The sequence below is a fragment of the Falco rusticolus genome, chromosome 12, assembly GCF_015220075.1.
Source record: "Falco rusticolus isolate bFalRus1 chromosome 12, bFalRus1.pri, whole genome shotgun sequence".
In the NCBI taxonomy this organism is placed as follows: Eukaryota; Metazoa; Chordata; class Aves; order Falconiformes; family Falconidae; genus Falco; species Falco rusticolus.
The window spans coordinates 20,256,213-20,275,971 of NC_051198.1; the positions used below are offsets into that span (position 1 = coordinate 20,256,213).

The 19,759-nt window shown below is 37.9% G+C and overlaps 1 protein-coding gene across 6 annotated transcripts in view; it reads right to left on the reverse strand.

Moving 5' to 3' along the window:
• The window catches only part of EML4 (EMAP like 4), a 162,849-nt gene that overhangs the window by 48,356 nt on the left and 94,734 nt on the right, over nucleotides 1-19,759 (reverse strand). For 3 of the 6 annotated variants that reach the window (XM_037405244.1, XM_037405243.1, XM_037405241.1), the window contains exons 3-7: nucleotides 13,416-13,545; nucleotides 7,535-7,708; nucleotides 5,276-5,404; nucleotides 1,990-2,015; nucleotides 1,504-1,536 (exon numbers count right to left, since the gene is read on the reverse strand). In XM_037405244.1, the coding sequence (XP_037261141.1) occupies nucleotides 1,504-1,536; nucleotides 1,990-2,015; nucleotides 5,276-5,404; nucleotides 7,535-7,708; nucleotides 13,416-13,545 (492 nt within the window). The remainder of the gene's footprint in view (nucleotides 1-1,503; nucleotides 1,537-1,989; nucleotides 2,016-5,275; nucleotides 5,405-7,534; nucleotides 7,709-13,415; nucleotides 13,546-19,759) is intronic. The other 3 variants (XM_037405242.1, XM_037405245.1, XM_037405246.1) reach the window with 3 other exon arrangements.

Below are 19,759 nucleotides of genomic sequence, written 5' to 3' on the forward strand. Positions count from 1 at the left end.
TGTTTAAAATGTTAGTAAATGCATTTTCTATGACAAGACTTCCTCTCCATACACTTGGGGCCACGTCATGTGCATCATATTTCTCTTTCATTCCAGCTGGGCTCAGAACAGACTACGGCAGCACACACATGGAAGGTGCCTGTTCATCATTCAGCAAAAGTTCACATCATCTGCAGAGTAACACAACGGATAGCAGGGCACACATCGAGGCCACGTAAGTTATAGCTACCAGGATGAGAAAATTGAAGGATGGTCCATTTTTGGCAGAACACACAGAATTGTAAGCAGCACATTGTAAGAAAAGAATTAGTATTCAAAGTATTTTAGCTGTATGCAACCTCATTTTGTGAAAAGTTGTGTTTGCTAGAAAGGATGTTTTCAATGTAACAGTTTAATTCTGGGAAAGCTAAATTGCATCTGGTCTGGACAATACTGATTAGTTTTCTTTTTACGGTAACCATTGCTGCACATATGTACTGTTCCACAGCTGGAACATTCCTTTCTTTGTTCCTGATGCTTATACATCCTTTCACCCCTCTTGTCTTTGAAGGATGCTTTTGGTAAGTAACAATATAAACTGTTTTTAAATCTGTAATTTCTCTATGAATTAGAAAAAGATAAAGCAATTGGATTCAAGTTGATTTTGCTTTCATTACAACAATTCATATATTAAGTTCCTAAAAAATTTGAGTGTTTCTTTCTTTTTGAAAGAAAATCCAGAGGAGACCAAATGTAATCAAACCATGTATAATGTAATCTTGCTTACAGCACAGAATTTTGAGATTACAGATTTGTTAATTAGCAAAAAAGCATGACAGAAAACCTCTGTACATAGATACATGTTTTGTAAAGCATGCACTTGGGTTACATGCTTCAGTTTTGAAACTGCATGCTTCAGTACAGTTTGCAGGACATCAAAGCAGAGTAGTTTTGCGGCACTACAAGTGGGTTTCTTTTGTTGTCATGTCCCACCATGTTCAGATAGATGGCTCCTTTTTCTGTCTGAACAAGCCAGCAGCAGCAGGTAGCCACAGAATGCAAGATTAATCAGTGCAAAGATATACACGTTAGAAGAGACTAATTTTTCATTTTAGGAGGCTGTATTAAAACCTTCAGTCTCTGTTCTTGTCTAATCAGAGTGTATATGTTGTAACATTGGCAAGACAGCTGAGATAAAACAAATCTTTTAGTTGGCAGTTCTTAATATTCTAGTATCTTGGGCAACAATGCAAGACTTATAGAACCTTATTTGAACACATATTCTTCTCTGAGGAAATTATGTGCGTAGTAATTTATTTTAGACTACCCTCAAATAATCCCTACATAGACTGCGAAGTGCATATGCATACATATTTCCATAACAAGAAAGCTGAAATATTTATTTAAATGCTCAAAGTTTTTAAGAGATCGTGCACCGATGCTCTTTGATGGTGAAAAGCCAAATAAAAGATTTGTGAGAGCGCTAAATTAGAAAGCAACCAAAGGGCATAGGTTAATTCTTACCTTGGCTGTTTTTTTCACGAGTTGACATTTTTGCTGGTTATGGGACAGAAATAGAATATCTTAAAACTATTTCTAAAGTCTCACTCATACCTGCTTGGATGAAGACTGGCACATAGGTCAAAACTTTACTTTTTTTTTTTTCATAAGCTCTCTCTATTTATGCACATACACACAGAGAAAATAATCAAAAAGGCTTTTTGTTTTACAAAAGTAAAACGAATCCTCCCACCACCCACCGAAAATTTCTGTCCTTCCTAAAGATCCAATTTGATGAGGCATTTCTCCATAATTTCAAAGTTCCGTATATAGGTCTTGAGTAACATTTGGCCAGATGAATTCTTGGAGTAATTATTAATGCTATTTTAGTTCTATATCCCTGTTTCATAAGCAGATGTCCCAGTGTATTCATTTACAGGAAATACTATTCAGTCAAAAGCCAATCTTTTCAACTTCATCCAGTTTTTAAAAATAAATGTTTTTATTTACCTTGGCTGACAATGACATCTTTGTGCCTGGCAAAAAAAAAAAAAATAAAATTGTTAATAATATGTGAAATTCTTATCAAGCCCATACCATCAAGTTCTTACACATTATCGCATTTGGCAATCTCATCAGATTCTGCGTACAGTGTAACTGTAGTATAGGATGCTAAATAATAACTGTGGTCACTGCAGTACCTTTTTACCCATGTATTATTTTATGCAGTTCACTGTATCTTTTGAGTCATGTAAAAGTCTTTGGCCCTATAGCAAGGGTTCCTAATAATTACTGTAATAACAACAAAATACAAAAAGCTCTTAAAATTAAATGATGGAGGACGTATTCCTTGTGCATGGAAAATTCCATTTTGAGAGAACAAACTTGTAATAACCAAATGTTTTAAGCTGCCAAACACCCTCAGGCCTGCAGGCAAGGCATTTAACACCTGTCAAAATAAGCTGTCAGCACACAACAACATAAATTTTTCTAGGAATTAACCCTGTTGGATGCATGGATTAAATATTAGCAAGCTGTGGTTTCATTCACACTGGATCCATGCATTACTGGATGTACAACGCAAAGTCTTCAAAGCAGTGCAGTTGAGACTAAGAACTAAGAATGAACTATTGACAAAAAACATCAGTCCTTTATTTCCGAAGAGGGAAGAAATACTAATTTCCAGCTTCAGAGCTACTTCCTACCAGAATAACACTCCTTGATGGGAGAATGTATTGCACAAAAAACCCTCTTGAATTCAATTTGAAATTCAGCAGAAAGGTATGAATGGCATCCAGTATTTTTAGCTGGATGGAGGTCAAATTTTTGTAACAGTGACAAAGGGTCAAACATACGCATGAGGCAAGTCATCTCGGACTACTGGTAGACTCACCCTTCACCACACTCCACGTGAAAAATTAAAACTGGATTCCCAGCCTTGCCTGAAGAACACTGAACGATAGGCTGCTGTGGGGTGGGAACCCTCTTACTTCTTACGGCTTTATCAGGCTGATTTACAGCCAGTGCTGACTTAAAGACTGAGCTTACTAAACAAAGTTCATATCCTGGGCTGATAACACAAAGCATATGTAAAACATTTCTTTCCTGGGGCCCACATGAGGGGCTGAATTCTGCTCCTTGCACAAGACTCTGGTAACTTCAGGCAGATGAGGCCACCATTTCTTCACTGGGAACGACAAATGCAATATAACAATATGCCTTTGAACAACACTAACCAATTCTTTTAGAAAATGGGCACATAGGATGTGATTAAGAAATTAGTGTTAATGTGTGCTCTTGAATGCAAATAGTGCTTTTAGGGTAAGTCTGAGCTACGACCAAGGTATACAAACAGCCAGCCTTCAATCAGATGAATGTCTACAACTGATAATGTTTGAAGCCTTGTTTGTTGCCAAATCCTTTAAAACAAAATATGAACAGACAACTTTCTTCCACAATAATGAATCCCAATCTTTCCTTGTATGCTTTGTTGTTAGATACCTGATTTTTTTCTACATTAGATTGCAGAATGGCATCATTTAAAGTCTTTTAGAAAATAAGTAGAATCACAGGAAAATGCATCAAGATACTCTATTTTGACCATGCCTGAACCATTATACAAAATGTCAGTAAGAGTGAAATTTATTTTTTACTATTAGAAAATTTGAGTATACCACATTGTGAAAGATATTTTGGTAGCATTACAAAAACCAAGAAAAGAAAGTTGATAAGTAAAAATCAAGACAGAGGGTTTTTTCAGTCCAAAGTATTACCTAACAGCATCCTGCTGCAATCTGAATTGATTTTAAATTCTAGGGACTTTTAAATTATATTTTTAATTTTTAAAAATTATTTCAAATTATTAAAAATTAAAATTTTAAAATAAAAATAAAATTTAAGTAAGAATAAATAAGATAATAAAAATTAATAAAATATAAAAATGTTTTAATTAATTAAAATAAATTTAAATTCAAAGGGCTTTTAAATTCTAACAGTGAAAATCAATTCTAACAGGAAAAGAAGTATTTGCAAAATACGTCACCCAAAATCCCTCAAACACAGCACTTCACTGCTTTGCAGAACTCTTCAGGCTAAGCATAAGGCTTTTAGTAAATGTACCGATATCCACACCCAAGATTAATTTAAGATGTTTTTGTTCTACCCATTCCTAGGAAAGAAGGAATGCACTTGCACTACTCTTGACTCTAAGTATGTATTTGACAGTCTTACATGCAAGCTAAGGAGAGCGCCTACAGACACAATCATAACAAGACTGGTAATTACTCTGAAAGCTCTGAAGAGTTTTATTTGTCATAGTGGGAGGGATTTTCAAATAGTTTTGCCTTGGACTAGTTAATGGGTACTTGAATGAAGATTAACGAGCAGATGTATGAAATCTGCAGATAACATCAAGCTGCAAGAAGCTGCCAGCACACTGTGGGGATCTCGGCAAACAGGAGAGGGGTCAGTCAAAGAATCAGCACATCAATTTCAACAAATTCAGTGAAATAAAGTTAAAAAAAAAAGAAATTAAGTGAATATGAAGTGGGAAGCCCAACTGGCAAAGAATACTGAGGACAAGAAGTGGGTAACAATAGGCGTCAACAACAAAAAGCAAACTCCTGTCTCTCTTAATGACAGGAGTAGGAGAAGTAACTACTCCGTGCTCTTCATCCTCGGTGAGGCCTCCACTGGAGGCCACAAACTGAGAAAACCTGCTGCTGAAGAAGAGCATGAGAGGGATGATGGGCTATAGCACATCACCTCCTGCAGGTGAAGCTGAAAAGAAGATCCTGCCTATTACCTAGAACCTGCAATCAGGAACCTGTTAAACAGGTAACTTGAGAGACCCACCTGAAAAATAGTAAGAATATATTCTTACCATTACAGTCTACTTTAGAAATACACATACTATGTCAAACTCAGTAAATTAACTTCAAGGAAATAAGACTGATTTGAAAATGCAAGTGAAATGAGGGAAAAAATGATTGGAATCTTCACAACAGTGGCATTAAGCCATAAATCTTAACTCACAGTGCATAATTCTGCTAATCCAAATGGCTACCATTAAAACACATTTATACTCAAATCCTGTATTCACATTTTATAATGATTTTAAGATTCCACAGGCACCTAGAAGCACAACATCAGCAGGTTATGTAGATAATTACTCCTGGTAAAAACGAAAATGCAAACTGTCTCAGCATATTCATAAATAAATTCATTAAAATTATGCAATTTCATAATATTTTGACTGTAAAGTTCACTTGCTTTTATGTACCAAACTGATACATACTTGTCTGCATTCTTTGCCACTTTGGATATTAATTTAGATGTCGAGGCTACTCTCAGCAGCTTATTACGACTGTCATCAGAACTCTCCCAAGCACTGTGAGGTTTTTCCGCAGTCAAGGATTTCTTTATGCTAAAAGAAACAAAAATGTATTTTAAAATTACAAGATAATAACAATAACTGGAACTGGTACGCAACGAACAGATCAAGCAGCAGGAGACAAAAGCAGAGCTAGGTCTTCCTTCAAGCTGAAGCATGAAACAGGAAAAAAAGATTAGTCAAAAAGTTCTAACTGGATGAATGAAAACAATTGAGCAAGACAGTTGCAAAATGTCTTATCCATTCCTTTCCATTTCCAAATGCTCTTACATAAAGACTTGAACAAAGTAACTCTATACTTCATTATTATATTGCTAATGAATCACAAATGTGGAGAAAAGTGAGTCTACAGTATACTAGCCTTAAAGAATAAACAATTTTTTAAAAAAATCACTACAGAAGGTAGGAAAGAAAAGTAGAAATTTTTTTTCCCTTCTTGATTAACTGTTCACCAGATTTAACACACTGATTTCTGAGGCAGAACAGTTCTGTAAGATTAGTTTCATACGGCTGTTTTGCACACAGCACATTCTAAACCACATTAGTGGCTTTAATCTTCTTAAAACAAACATCCGCAAACTTTTTGCATGAATAAGGCAAGCTACGTTTGGCCCAATACTACGGAGGACTGAATCCATGAATACCAGTATAATTTTTCAGCAATCTTATTGTAGCCAATGTACATTAATGGGGACCTGCATGTTTTGCAGTCACTGGTTCATTAATTTCATGTACATTTTAATCATGGAAAACATGTTCAAAAGTGATCTAGCCCAAATTATTCTTCAAGCTGGTCTGCACGTGTCCTGCTAACAGTATCGTACTTCATCCCGTCAGAAATGCTTTTTGCAGGATTAAGTCCTGAGCTGCAACCTTAGAAACGGCAAGCAAGCTCCTTCCACAGCACCTCAAGAAGCTGAAAGATCCTGCGACAAACAAGTTAATCAAATCAAGTTAAACCATTAGGAGACTACAAAAGGCACCTTTTTTTTTTTTTTTCTCGCCACACTGCAAAAGATTAGTAAGCAAGACTTCAGACAAACATCTTTACAGTGAGATACCAGGCAGGAGAACAGGCCACAAGTTCAGCTTCAGACAACTGAGAGTTTGTGCAAGACATGGAGACAGAGCCTTTATGGAGTGTTATGACATGCATCAGTCAAGTGAAAGTTTAAATATTTATTAGAGCTGTGAATTCGAGCAATGCAAGACAACATAATCTTGTGAACTACAGTAAATGTCAGAAGAATAAATTTCATTTGAGAGTTTGTTTCAGTCTCCTAGAAAATTTCACACCATCCTAAACAAGGTGACAATGAAGAAAAAGAAAAAAAAAAAGAAATCACACGAAGTGATCTGCATAGTTTTGAAACTCAGAAGTAATCACCCAAATCTTAAAATCCATTTCCTTGACCTTAAAAAGCTATCTAAAAAAGGAAAAAAAAACCCCAACAAAAAACCACCACAACAAAACCAAACTACCAGTTTTTTCTGTGCCTAATTCCAACTAAAATGAGTGGGAACACAGAGGCAATCCTAAATAAAAGTCTACATTCACTCAGGTCAAGCAGTTCTATGATTTGGGTGTAAACTCAGAACTTCACTCATGTAAAGAATCAGAATAAAAGTGAACAACCCTGCAACTTAGCAGGACTTGAAAAGAGAAGGGCCACAAAAAAAAATAAATTTCTAACTGCAGTCACTGTATAGAATAATTTAAGAAGAAAAACTCCCAAAGGAAGACTTGCAATGACATTTAAAAATTGCTATTACGAGTTGTAGAACACAGCCATGTGCAAAACACACAGCACAATTCAGCTATGCCAAAGCCTGTGAAGTGTATTTTGAGAAGGATCAATTCAGAGTCACCATTAAATATTTTAGAATGATGACTGATTAAAGATAATCTACCGTATAAGAATTTCAGTCACAGAGAACAAAAACACCTCTGTAATCTTAAAAATTTACTCAAAGAAAAAAAATTGCATTTTTACATATGGTCTGTTGCAATGCACAGTGAATGCATCTTCTCTAGCACAAAAAGTATCAAACATTTATTAACTTGATCATGAGATCAGAACTATTTCACATGACTTGTTGTCAAATATGAACTTGGTATCATTACAATAATTTTCTAGTTCTGTACTGTGGTACTGTGAAAACCTTTTAGCTGGAGCAGAACTCTTGCTTTCTTGAGTTTGCCTGTGTGTTTGGAGAGTCTGTGAGGAGGGCTGGGGAGAAGGTGATGCTTGAGTTTGTGGACTTTGATCATTAGAATGAGATTCCTCTTTTTTTTCTTTCTGTCCTGGAGGTTTTTCCTTCTTTTTTTCTGTACCGCTGTAAAATAAAGTATAACATGGGGGGAGGGAAAAATAAAAATGAGAACAAGCAAATAAAAAGGTGGGAGAAAATGTCCTCTGTAAAAGATGGGAGAAGCATGTAGCAACTTACTGTATATAATCACCAAAAGAACACTTTGATTATTTACTCACTCTCTTCAGGTTAGCATTTGCTGAAATAGGATTTGTTCACGAGCTCCAAAAATCAAAAAGGGGAGGGAGGCATGGAAGATTATTTACTTATTATTACTATACTGTTGCACTAAGTTTACTCTGATTTTAAAATAGATACAACTTAGATTTGAGTGTGTTCTTCATTTGCAGGTGTTTCAACAACATTCGAAGCTGTCACAAGTTGATGCATGAAAACTCCGCCATCCCTCAGAAAAAACCCCATCCTCTGGTTCAGCTCACTGCCGACCCTACCGTGCTGCCAGCCGTGCTTCGGGGCAAGCGAAGGGCAGGAGTGTGACTTGCACCATTCTCTGATCAGCTTAAGCCTATAAAGAAGGAACTATACTTCTGGCACTGTCTTTCTGGACATGCATGGTACCGCTTATCTTTGCCCTGTCACTGAACGAGTGAAATGCTGTTGCTGGCCCCTGGGCTCTCCCTGGCTGCACCAGAATTCAAAGAAAATTATCCCCAACAACTCATCGCTATATTGATCTGTAGTTGACTAACATCAGACTGTCTTGCCACTTCTTTAATGTCTTCAGTAAATGACAGCTAAGAAAACATCTTAACTTCATATTGCTGTATTTACTAGGTTAACATTTGAAACAGCTTTAAATACGTCATTAACAACCATAAATTCATTAAAATCCAAAGCAAAGATCCATTAAGTAAACAGAAAGATTAATTAAAAGGCTTTTCTATAAAACAGCGTGCTTTGCAATATACCGAGTCACACTAACAATAACAGGACCTGAAAGAGAAGAGTATTCTGTAGTACACAGCCTATTTTTTTTTAAGATTAAAAAATAATAATATTCCATGGTAAATTTCTCAGTGAACAAAGTAAGATGGAAACACCAGCTAAAAAGGGAAAAGAGACTTTTTCTCTTAGGTTCAAAGCAACCTGCAAAGTAAAGAAGAATCAGCATCTTTCTGAAGGGAAGAATCCAGATTTCTATTCCCCCACATCAATTCCCCCCCTGCTCTGAGCCCATCTTGACTATTTGTGTTTTCATTCACCTTTCCCCCAAAAGCAAATTTAAAACAGTGAGACAACATAAAAAAAAAAAAAAGAGTAAAAATGGGCCCTTGATTTTAATACAACATTCATAAGACCCTTTTTTGTTTCATTTGCTATTTCAATTAAAATATATCATCTACCACCAAGACAAGGCCCTCAATGCTTATAATGAGTTCAACTTTTCTAAATGCTTGCAAAGAAGCACTGAAGAACAGGTCAAAATGTGAAAAATAATATAAAACCCAAAATACATTTTATAAGGATCACTCAGGATTATTTCTGTAAACCATATTAACTAGTTAAAAAACTCATATAATCCATCAAAGTTAATTTTCTTTTCAGAAACACAGATGAAACAAAACAGAAAGAGCTTTCACATTTCTTGAGGGTATATATGTGATCACAGAGAACAAAGCATGAAGAACTGTGGGGTTTTGGTTAATAATTTATAGCCAGAAGTCCTTAATTAACTAGAAGCATAAAAATTATTATTTTTTAATCAGAAGACTTAGCTTGCATTGCTGGATGCAAAAGCACACTACATGATCTTAATCTCTTCACAGTCTGCGGCAAGAATTGCATTATAGTGAAATAAATTATTGGAATCTTATCACTAAAGAAAACAAGAGTCACTAGTCCTTCTCCGACAGGTCCAACCACAGACCCCTGCACTCACTCTCCCATAAACACAGGATTTCTCATAATGAAGCCCATCTACTAGGACAGAGGAGTGTTGCTTTTGTTTTTTGGAGGGGTGGGCCTGTGTGTGTGTGTGTTTTCTTTTTTTAAAAGAAACTACCTTTTAGAAAGACAGGCTTCCAGTTTTCCCTTTCCCTGTACTTGGGGATTTCAAAATAAAGCCTAATAATAGTAAAAAAGATAAAGGAAGCAGGAGGAGAGAGAACACACAAATGATTCCCATAACTCCAGCCTGCAAATCTACAAAGAATGGTCCTACTCGGTCAGAGCAATGGCTCACCTGGCACCATGCCCTGTCTCTGAGAGGAGCATAAAAGGGGTCGTTGCCTGCAGCCCCTTTCACCACATTTTTTGTAATACCCTGTTACAAAGACACACCAGCAATCCTGCAATTCACCCCTGCGTTCCTCCAGCAGGCTCAGATGAATGACACCTGCTGATAGCAGCATATCACCTAACTTACCAATTAGGTCTCTTATTTTCTGTGTTCTTGCCCAAACTCATTTAGCTCATCGGATCCATCTCCTAGACACCACAGGTTCAGGGTGGCAACCTCTCCAATGTCTTCACCGAGCTTGTCAGCTGTTGACTACACATTTCACACCTCTGCCATTAGGTTCACTCCTTAACTTCTCTGCTGGGGCACAAGAACCACTGGACCGCTCTGCTTTCCCTCTGGGTTGCAGTGCAAGGTATACCTGGGCTTCCAATACAGTGCTTTTATCTACAACTAAGTTGCAAGTGGGCTTCTTTTTTTGACTGCACTTAAATTGGAAGGTGAATTATGTACATATGTGGCAGTCTGGGTATTGAGTATCTTTTGTGCTGAATTTACTTGGTTTGCTCACTACTGCTAAAATCTTCAACCTAATTGTATTATAACCGGCTATTACAGAGTGGCTCTCCTACTAACGCTTCTTCAACCAGGTCTTGTGCAACAACCGACACAAATCAAAACCAGCACCTTTTCTTGTGGGTTTCTAAAGACTAGTTGTTCCGGGAAGCAGTCATTTAATGCATCCAAAAATTCTTTCCAAATCCCAACTCAATGAGGCATTTCTTCAGTCTAAATGTGAGTAGTTGAGAGCTATTAGTATCTATCCTAATTGTGCAGATTCTCTAACTTCACTTTGCACGTTTCACCCTTTGAATCACAGCAGCTGGCAGCTATTGTGGAGGGTGGTCATTTCTGAAACATGAAGACTATTCCTACCAGCTGTTTTCAGAAGAACCTTTAGTCCCAAGGGAAATGATCAAACAGGTCTCTGTGACAGTCATCTGCAGTACAAAATACAAACCTGTTTCCAGCTCTGGTGATATACAAGCTATGCAGCATGTTTTTTTTTCTCAAGTGTTTTGACACCTCTATCACAAGTCAGTTCCAGACTATAGCACTAAAATTTTCCCAACATGTACATGATTTCATCTCTGTCAACTGGACATCTTCTACCAGCTGTTCATGGTACGTTCCTGGGCTGTGATTTTAGTGACAGTGGATATTTTAGCACACCTTTGTTGAAACGAGATGTGCTGCTGCTGTGCAGCTACGGAGCCATCAGACCATCTCCATGATCTCAGTGTTCAGGTTGGTAGAACAAGGATTAAACAGTCCAAGAAATAAAACTGTTTGTCTATAGAAGAAATTCTCAGAGATGGCAGGTCTACAGAGGCCAGAGCCCTAGAAATATACAATATTAAGACAGACACCAAACTTCAACAATAATGCTCTGGACACAAGTGGGCCTTCTGTTATATGTGACTAGATGTATAGCTACATACATTTAGAACACAAAAAGCTACAGGCAGGCTATGGGGTCTCTTTGGTAAGTAAAGCATAATTCTACATCAAGAGATGACAGTGTCCACCTGCTGCACTAGTTCAACCTCCAACCTAAAGAAAAGCCTGGACAAGCTGGGGTGAAGTATCCCATGACCAGCTGGTACTTCCTTTTGGCCTTCCTCCTCTTCACGGTAACAAGAGTGTTAGGAACAGTCACGTTTACCCTAACTTTGTTAATGAAATGGGACTACTATTGACATTCACTTGTTTCTACCAGGAAAACTATTTGGTGTTTAACAATTTTGTTGTTATTAAAAGCACACATCCAGAAAGCCTGAGGTTAGACCTCTTCTTTCACCTTTCTTAGCTGGTAATTTTACGAAAAGGCGAGTCTATTTTCTTCCAAATACCAAACTAATTTCATAGAAGAATGCATAGACAGGAAAGTGAAAGGAACTGCTGGTAAAACAGCTGAGGAGAGGACTCAGGTCTTCCTAAACCAAGCCTTGAAGAAGGGAATCAAGTACCTTCAGCTGCACCGGAAGCACCAAAACCTCCACTGGACAGTTATATGGGGGCCCAGGGAGAGCTGCCCTCCCTCATATTAAGGTTTTCCTTTTTTCTCCTTTTGGCCTGTCCAGGTCTTCTTTTAAAGACCTTAACTCAGATGAAGGAGCTGCTGGCCACTCCACGCTGCAATTCTGCTGCAGTCAGGTGCAGAGCACCCAGTGAATCAAGAAGGTGATTCAGCGCAAATGCAAACTGGACATGACGGGGAGCGGGCTGGCTCTCACCAGAGCGCCAAGAGCCACAGGAGCAAGATTAATGGTAAAGCGCTAACTAAGAAATACCTTCCTGCAGGAATGTCTTTTGTACTGGTGCCTGTCACACTAGCAGACAGAGACATACTGTGATCTCTTTGGATTTATTGCTGAAAAGTAAACATAAGAATTCAATAAAAAGAAAGATATGCAGTGCCACACAATGGAGAAGAGCAAAGAGCAGGGCATTACCCTTGCTCTCCAAATTCCAAAGGGCATGAAAGCTTTTCCTGGTTTATTCTCATACAGTTTATATTTGCACATAGCATTTTTATTCCCTGAAGTATATAATTTCCCTGTATTGTTAGATAGCAGTGTATTTACACCCATGGTGGAAGATAAACCAACCACTGGATTTACTACAGCACTCTACAAAAGCCAAGAATTTGTTCACGTAATTCACCACAGTTAAAACATTAAAGTATTCTCTGCCCTGCGGCTGTTTCTGGCAGCCTGTTCTTTTCAACAAATAGGAAAAGTTGCAAAAAGCTGAAAAAAAATGCAAAACCTACTAACTGAAGAACCCATGCAATGACTAACAGACCCGCAGAAGAAAGTTATACACAAACTTTGTTTGCTGTATGCAGCTGAAACCATCACATGGAGGGGAAAAAAGTTATTGTTTGGTACTTAGCTTAACTTAAAAAAATAAGCAGTGTTATTTCTACGCATTTGAGATCTGATACAGGTATTCTTCATGAAGATTAAGTAGCCATAATTTGTGTGAAGATTTTCTAGGCAAAACCATAAATTTATCTTGCACAATCCCCTGTTGTCTCACAGCTATTTTGCTATTGTCTACGCTTTACACTCCAGGAAATGAAGTCAGTTTTGTCCTTTAATTTCCTTGAAAAAAAAAGAGGATGAAAAAAAAAAAAAAAGATGCAGATGAATACCAGAAGGAAGAATTTTCCATTTCTATTGGAAATATATCTACCTGTTCTGTCCCTTAGTGAGAATGCATTTTGGACACTATACACTATAGAAATACCCTCCACTCATGAATTCTTTTAAGAACCTGCTGTAAGCAGCCTAACAACACGGTACATCTCAAAAGTTTATTTGTGCCTTACTGGACTTCAGGAAGCTCTGCTGAGAGTCATGCAGAGGCAAAAAAAATAAAATAAAATAAAAAAAAAAAATCAAACTTTTGCTCTTTGTTTTTGTTGTTTTTTTTTTTAAATCAAATTTAATTACAAGTCTGTACCTTTTTGCAGCAGATGAAAGAGTTTCTTTTCTGGCAACAGAAACAGATGAACTGTGGCTTGTTTTCCTGCTTCCTGTACTCCCGTTAGTTATACAGGACATTGAGATAGCTTCTCGAAGGGTTGGCTGACCTAGGGGGGGAAAAAAAACAACCATTGAAGAATGCAAGGTTTTACAGCTGTATCCAAAGATCCGTCTGAAAAACCAAAAGCTCTCAGATGTGGACCTGGTATCACACGGCAGGAGCCCCAGCATTCAGGACAACCATCTAGCCTATATCCAGAGACACACAGTCATGAAAGCTTTAACCTAGGCAGCTGGAGACAGGAGACCTGGAACACTAAGACAGGCAAAAATATGCCTTGAGAGGCACCAGCTTCTCCACTGCCACGCTGCCAGCAAATACTTCAATTCAGCGACATGCCACATTGCTTTCCAGTTGCGGTCAAAAGGAAGAATTATAGATTACAGCAAGCCTTGGGAAGCTGGTTGGCTCCAATAGCTGTGGAACAGCAGATCTAACTATTTCAACTCTGTTGTTCAAAACCATCACAGCTCAGATAACACCACACGAGGTTTGTTCCTTTCCATTTGTTTGGGTTTTTTTCCTAAAGTTAAAGAACTTGCACACAGAAGTCCTCCTCATACTGAAAAAATTACTAAGTTACTTAAAGGTTGTGATTCTAAGGGTTCAAAAATGAAGTTTTTCAGCTGCCCCTTCCATCTTAAAAAGGTATTGACCTTTGAGCATATGCACTATGGTATAGTTATTAAGTTTCTGGTAAAGTTCACTCCATAGAACATCTGCCACATCCAGTGAACATTACAGACTCCCTCCAGGGATGAATCAAGACTGTCTATGTGAAGAAGGCTGTTGTCTGTCAGATGCCCACTTCACTCATTGCAGAAGTTTGAAACTATGCAGTGAATGTGGGAGGGGATTGCAAGGAAGACAGGGAGGGAAGGCTGTTCTATTTAAAGAGCTGAATGCTAGCCCGGCAATTGGCTCCCAGACCTGCCTCTGCCACAGACCATCAGTGAAATACAAGGCATTTAACTCGAACCTGACATTTCACCCTTTCCTACTAATTGTGTCCCTCTCCTTTTTTGTGTGCCTCTCTTATCCTGAGTAAGACCTCAGAGAAAGTTTTCCCCCCTCCTCTTCCCAAGTGCTAAACTTGTGCTTTTCCCCTCTGAATCATTACATGCCCTGAAAAAAATCCCTGGGCTAATCTAACATTAAGCATTCAAAAATCAGCGGTCACTTCTGACCCCATCTCCACGCCACATCCCCATTCCACAAGCAGCAAGTTGCTACTGCATCTCATGGGGTCACCGTGTCCGGTCACTCTGACTTCACAGACAAGCACAAAGGACACAACTGACGGGAAAATAACAGGTCTGTGTTCGTTGCAGGCTTGGAATAGTGCGAGATAGATAAGGCATGAGGCCACACACTGAAGAAAAGCGAGGAGTAAAAAAGCAGCCAGGGGGAATCTACTGCTCGGCACACAAGGGGGCTAACTCACACAGATGCACCATTTGAACAATACCAGCATTTGGTCCATTTGTCACATTGCAGCTCTATCAGGCAGGCTGAGAGGCAAATCAATTCTTATTTTAAACCAGCAGTTTACATATGAGAGACACCCATCAAGGGAATATTAGATTTCAGAAGTATTTGGATGGAGGCAGAAGGGGGCTGACCTGTGCTAACCATGTACTGCTTCAAACGCACTGAGCACCATGTCACCACATCTGAAATTCAGATCAGGAAAGCCAAAAGGAGCACACAGAATATCCCAGGCAGAAATGAGAACAAAGGAAATCTGAAGAAAGTGAAGACACACTGGAATACAGAAACGCTGCAAGTATCATTGTTCTTCCTAAATTCTGCATAAATCACCTTAGCGTGATTCCTTCCAACTGGTACTTCTTAAACACAGTTTCATTTGCAATCTACATATTTGGAATATAGATTTTATTTTAAAAAGTTAATATTCTGTACAAAACCTCTAAAGCTCAGAAGATTTTCACCCCTCTGCATAACTTAGATGCAAGAACAGAAGTGCATGAGCTTAAAAAGCACTTTTAGCATCAGAAGCCTATAAATTAGCTTATTTTATTTCCAGTGACAAAGTAAATCATCTTCTTTGAGGAAATGTGTAATATCAAGGATATGATTCACTCTTGAACTGTATATGACCTTAACATCTCCGTCTGCTCATTGCAATAGATCAATGCTTCTCCAACCATCACTATCATGGCCTTCAAGAAACGTGAATCAGGAGACGTAACAGCGGTCATTCGCAGTACGGTGGGGAAAGCGTTCAGTGGAAACAGTAAAGAACAACAGGGCTACAGGCAGGGTAGAGGAACCTAATGAAATGGCGAACAAATTGTCTCACTTTTCTCAAGCAAGGAGCACGCTGCTATTTTGTTCGCTGATGACATCTAGAATAAATCCCCCTGCTAGGTGTGAAAAGCCTTAGCTCCTGCTTACGTCCAAGTACAAAACCGATTACAAACACATGTACATCATTGTACACTCATGATGGGAATATGCGCTGCTCCACACAGAGATGAATGCAATAATAATATTTTTTTTAAAAAGGATCCATATGGCAGTTTGGGGGTTATTTGCTTTTCAGTAAAGTGGATATTGATGGTAGATCTGCAGAGTACCTCCTAATTTCAACAAGTGGCATGCAAAATTAAGTTTGATATTAAGATTTTTAATCAAAGTAAACCAATTTTTGGAAAATGACTAATGGTTACACATAACCCAGATCTCTTGATTCATTAATTTCTTGAAAAAGTGACTGAAACATTTGGACAGAGACCAAAACATTAATATCTAGGAAAAACTGCACTGACAGACTTGTTTCAAGCATCAAAAATATATCAGGCTTTCCTACACTCCAGAACAAAATCTTCGTCAGTCACAGTTGACTGTGCCACACAATGTGCAACAAAATGTAAAAAACAAAACAATGGAAAAAAACCCCCGAAACAAAACCCAAACCTCCCAAATCCCAAATGCAACACTCTTAAGCCTCCTTATAGACTCTCTGTGTATTCCATTTTAACTAGATATTCAAAACTGACCTTTAGAATACCTATTTTCAAAGAGAAAAATACCGAAAACTTCCACTAATCGCCGGCAATTATATGTAAAGAAAATGCATTTAAATGTTGAGCTATGAGAAGGGCAGGCAGGTTTAAGCCCTGTGCACATGGCAGGCAGCCGCGCAGCGAAGCCTGGCTGCCCACGGGGTCAGAGACACACAGCCACGGTCTTCCCAGCCAGGTCAGAACCCCAGGACACCAACCCACCAGTCCACACCATGCAGCTCTCCATGACTTTTAACCAGGGCATCTCTGCAGGCAAAAGATGTCAAAAATTAACAATGCTATAACCTTCTTCCTTCACTGCAGAGACAGTCCTTCATAGCAGTCAGGCAACTACGCTTCAGAGACCCGGGACATAAAGAAGTAGCACAGGAGAACACAAATTCCAGATCAATTAACTAAAACAATTGAGTTCTCCCAGCGCTTGGATTGCACAGCTCTGCCAATATCATGTCATACGTCACCTGCTAGCATAAACAGTCTGAAATTTTTCAGACTGAATAGCACTCAGCTTTATCTGTTAGCTTGGAACAAAAAGCCAGACATAAACTGAACACAAAATGAAAGCCAGTGTATGGTGACCAGGATTAAAGCCAAATTGTCAGAGATCAAAGCGGTAAAAAATGTGGTTTATGGATAATGGATTCATCTCCGTTCCGATAATTTTCATAGAATAGTATCGAGTTCAAAAGCAGCATTTCATTAACATCTGTCAAGTATACAAGTGTGTGAATGAAAGATAAGTAGGATTAGAAAAAACAGACCACAATAAACTAAGAATCTATTTCCAACTCTTTATCAGCCTCGATTAGCTAAATGGGAAAGAGCTGAAGCCAAGCTCTAAGAGAGACAGTGGTAAGTTCTGAAAATGTGTGTCCTCTGATAACATAGCTTTTCCTTCCAAACATACATATAAGGTATTAGTGCTGAGGATCACTTAGTAAGTCACTTCTTTTTTCCACAAACCCAAAAGTTTCAGATTTTATGTTAAAACATAGTTTATCATGTTATTGATTGTGTTAACTGGAACAACAAGTTGCTTAATATCCTGACAGGTAAACTGCCTTTCTTCCAGAGAAAAACCCAGCCCTTCTTTCTCTTCTTCAAGTAATTTTGATTTGAAGTGTCTGCAGCTACAGTAAAATAACTTCTCTAGACTTCAAGTGGACTTAAAACAAAAAAGCTCAACAAAGTACATGTTACAAAAAAGGGATTTACAGTGTGTTTTTTTAAACTTTGGGGTTTGGTTGTTGGGGTTTTTTTGGTTTTGTTTGTGGGTGTGTTGTGGGTTGTTTGTTTTTTTCAACAGTAAGTCATACAATATCCAAGTCCTTCAACAACTTTAGATTACTTCATTTTCAGCAAAACTTGACAAAGATTTCTAGATTTCAAACATATTACATGGTGAGGTGTTTTGTGCAAATAAAACTGATGGGTTGAAGGACAGAAACCCAATTTAGTACTGTTACTAAAGCAGCATACAGTGTGTCTTCAGCCACGCTATTAGTTATCAGAGAACTCACACAGGTGAGCGACAGAAAACCTGACTGAAATAGTTCTAAGTTCAGCAGAACGTAAGATTTTATCTGCATTTCCTTCCTAAAATAGACATCAAAAAAGAACTAGAAATTATGACAAATTCTAAACTTACTTCAATATGTTACAATAAATTGAACCAAAGCAACTACCTGTAGTCATCACTCTGCTTCCAAAGTTTAAAAGGACACCAAGTCCCTCAGCTGATGGAAGATGCTGGCAAAGAATAGGTTGGGAGCACTAACACTCTTTTCAAATAGAGTACTGTATTCTGAAGGGTAGGGAAATATTTTCTTCGGCATTTTATTTTATTCCACTATTTTATTTACATAGTAAAAGTCAAATTCTCATTGAGACTTAAGTAGAAAAAAAATGTTCTCTTCTATCACGTGAACAAATGTTACAGATCAAGGTGAGATACTAGTTCTCAAATAATGACCAATATAAATCAGGAAAAAATAACTCGGTTCACTACCTATGGGTTATACTTCATCTTGTTTAATAATCCCATTTTAAGAAAAAAACAAGTTTTGAAAAACTTTATTATTCGTACAGTAATTATGTCTAGTTAAAAAAAAATGCTGTTTATACTTTTTACTGAAGCCAGATTTCACAGATCTCAGCTGACAACTGGCTATTAAACATACGTTATTTTTCATTTCCTATTAAAAGGAGAAGAACTGTGTGAATAAAGGCATGTAAATATGCAACAGTTTGAGAATGTATAGCTAATGCATTAATATCTTGAGATGCCAGTGAATCTCTCCCAAGAGGCAGGTAAACTAACTGCAATGTGAAGAATAATTACTTATCTATTTCAGAGATTTCCTACAAAAATTTTATAGCTAGTGACTTAACCTGTGAACACATGCATTTCTAACTATACCTGATCCTCCCAGGGACATACAACCAGTTTCTCAGGTGTTATGCTCTTATGAGTCTAGGGGAGCCATCCCCCTGCTCTGATGCTCAGCTCTTTGGGCAGGCATTTTAAAACCTACTGCCCAGGGAAACTGGAGACTTCTTTGCCATGGGACACCTAATTGCTTATTCAAACCACACAGCCCTTTTCCTCTTCCCTCCCTACTACCTTATTATTTTGTTACAATTCCCCAGAGGCACCATCTACTACTTCAATCAATTGCCAAATGAGCTACCTCCAAGCAGAGGAAGTAAAATTTCAACTATGGTAATCTGAAACAATTTGATATACTCTGGCGAACAGTGATGGAAGAGCTACTCAAGTGTTATGAACAGCAAGCAGTTTTTATCTGAAAAAGTCAGTGGCACCATTTAACTCTTCCAACATTGCAATTCTTATTTTGAGAAGCATCACTGAAAACAGCGGAGTACTGCTCAGCAGAATTTGCCCACGCTGTTCTAAAGAAAGGCACAAAAACGCACAAAACGTATCCAAAATTTTAACAAACATATGGAAAAATACTGACACTTATCACCACAACTGAAAAATACTCCTCTACAACGCTCTGAATACCTTCTCCAATGAACAAGATTATTAGGTTACAGAAGTTAAAAAACCAAAACAAAACAAAACAATGGAATCTTTTTCTTCACTTCTCGTTCCTTAAACTTGGTTTAGCTCGTTAGCAACCCTTAGTTTATTAGTGCCCTCTACAACCTACATCCAAATTCTTTGGATTAGGGAAAAATATTTGA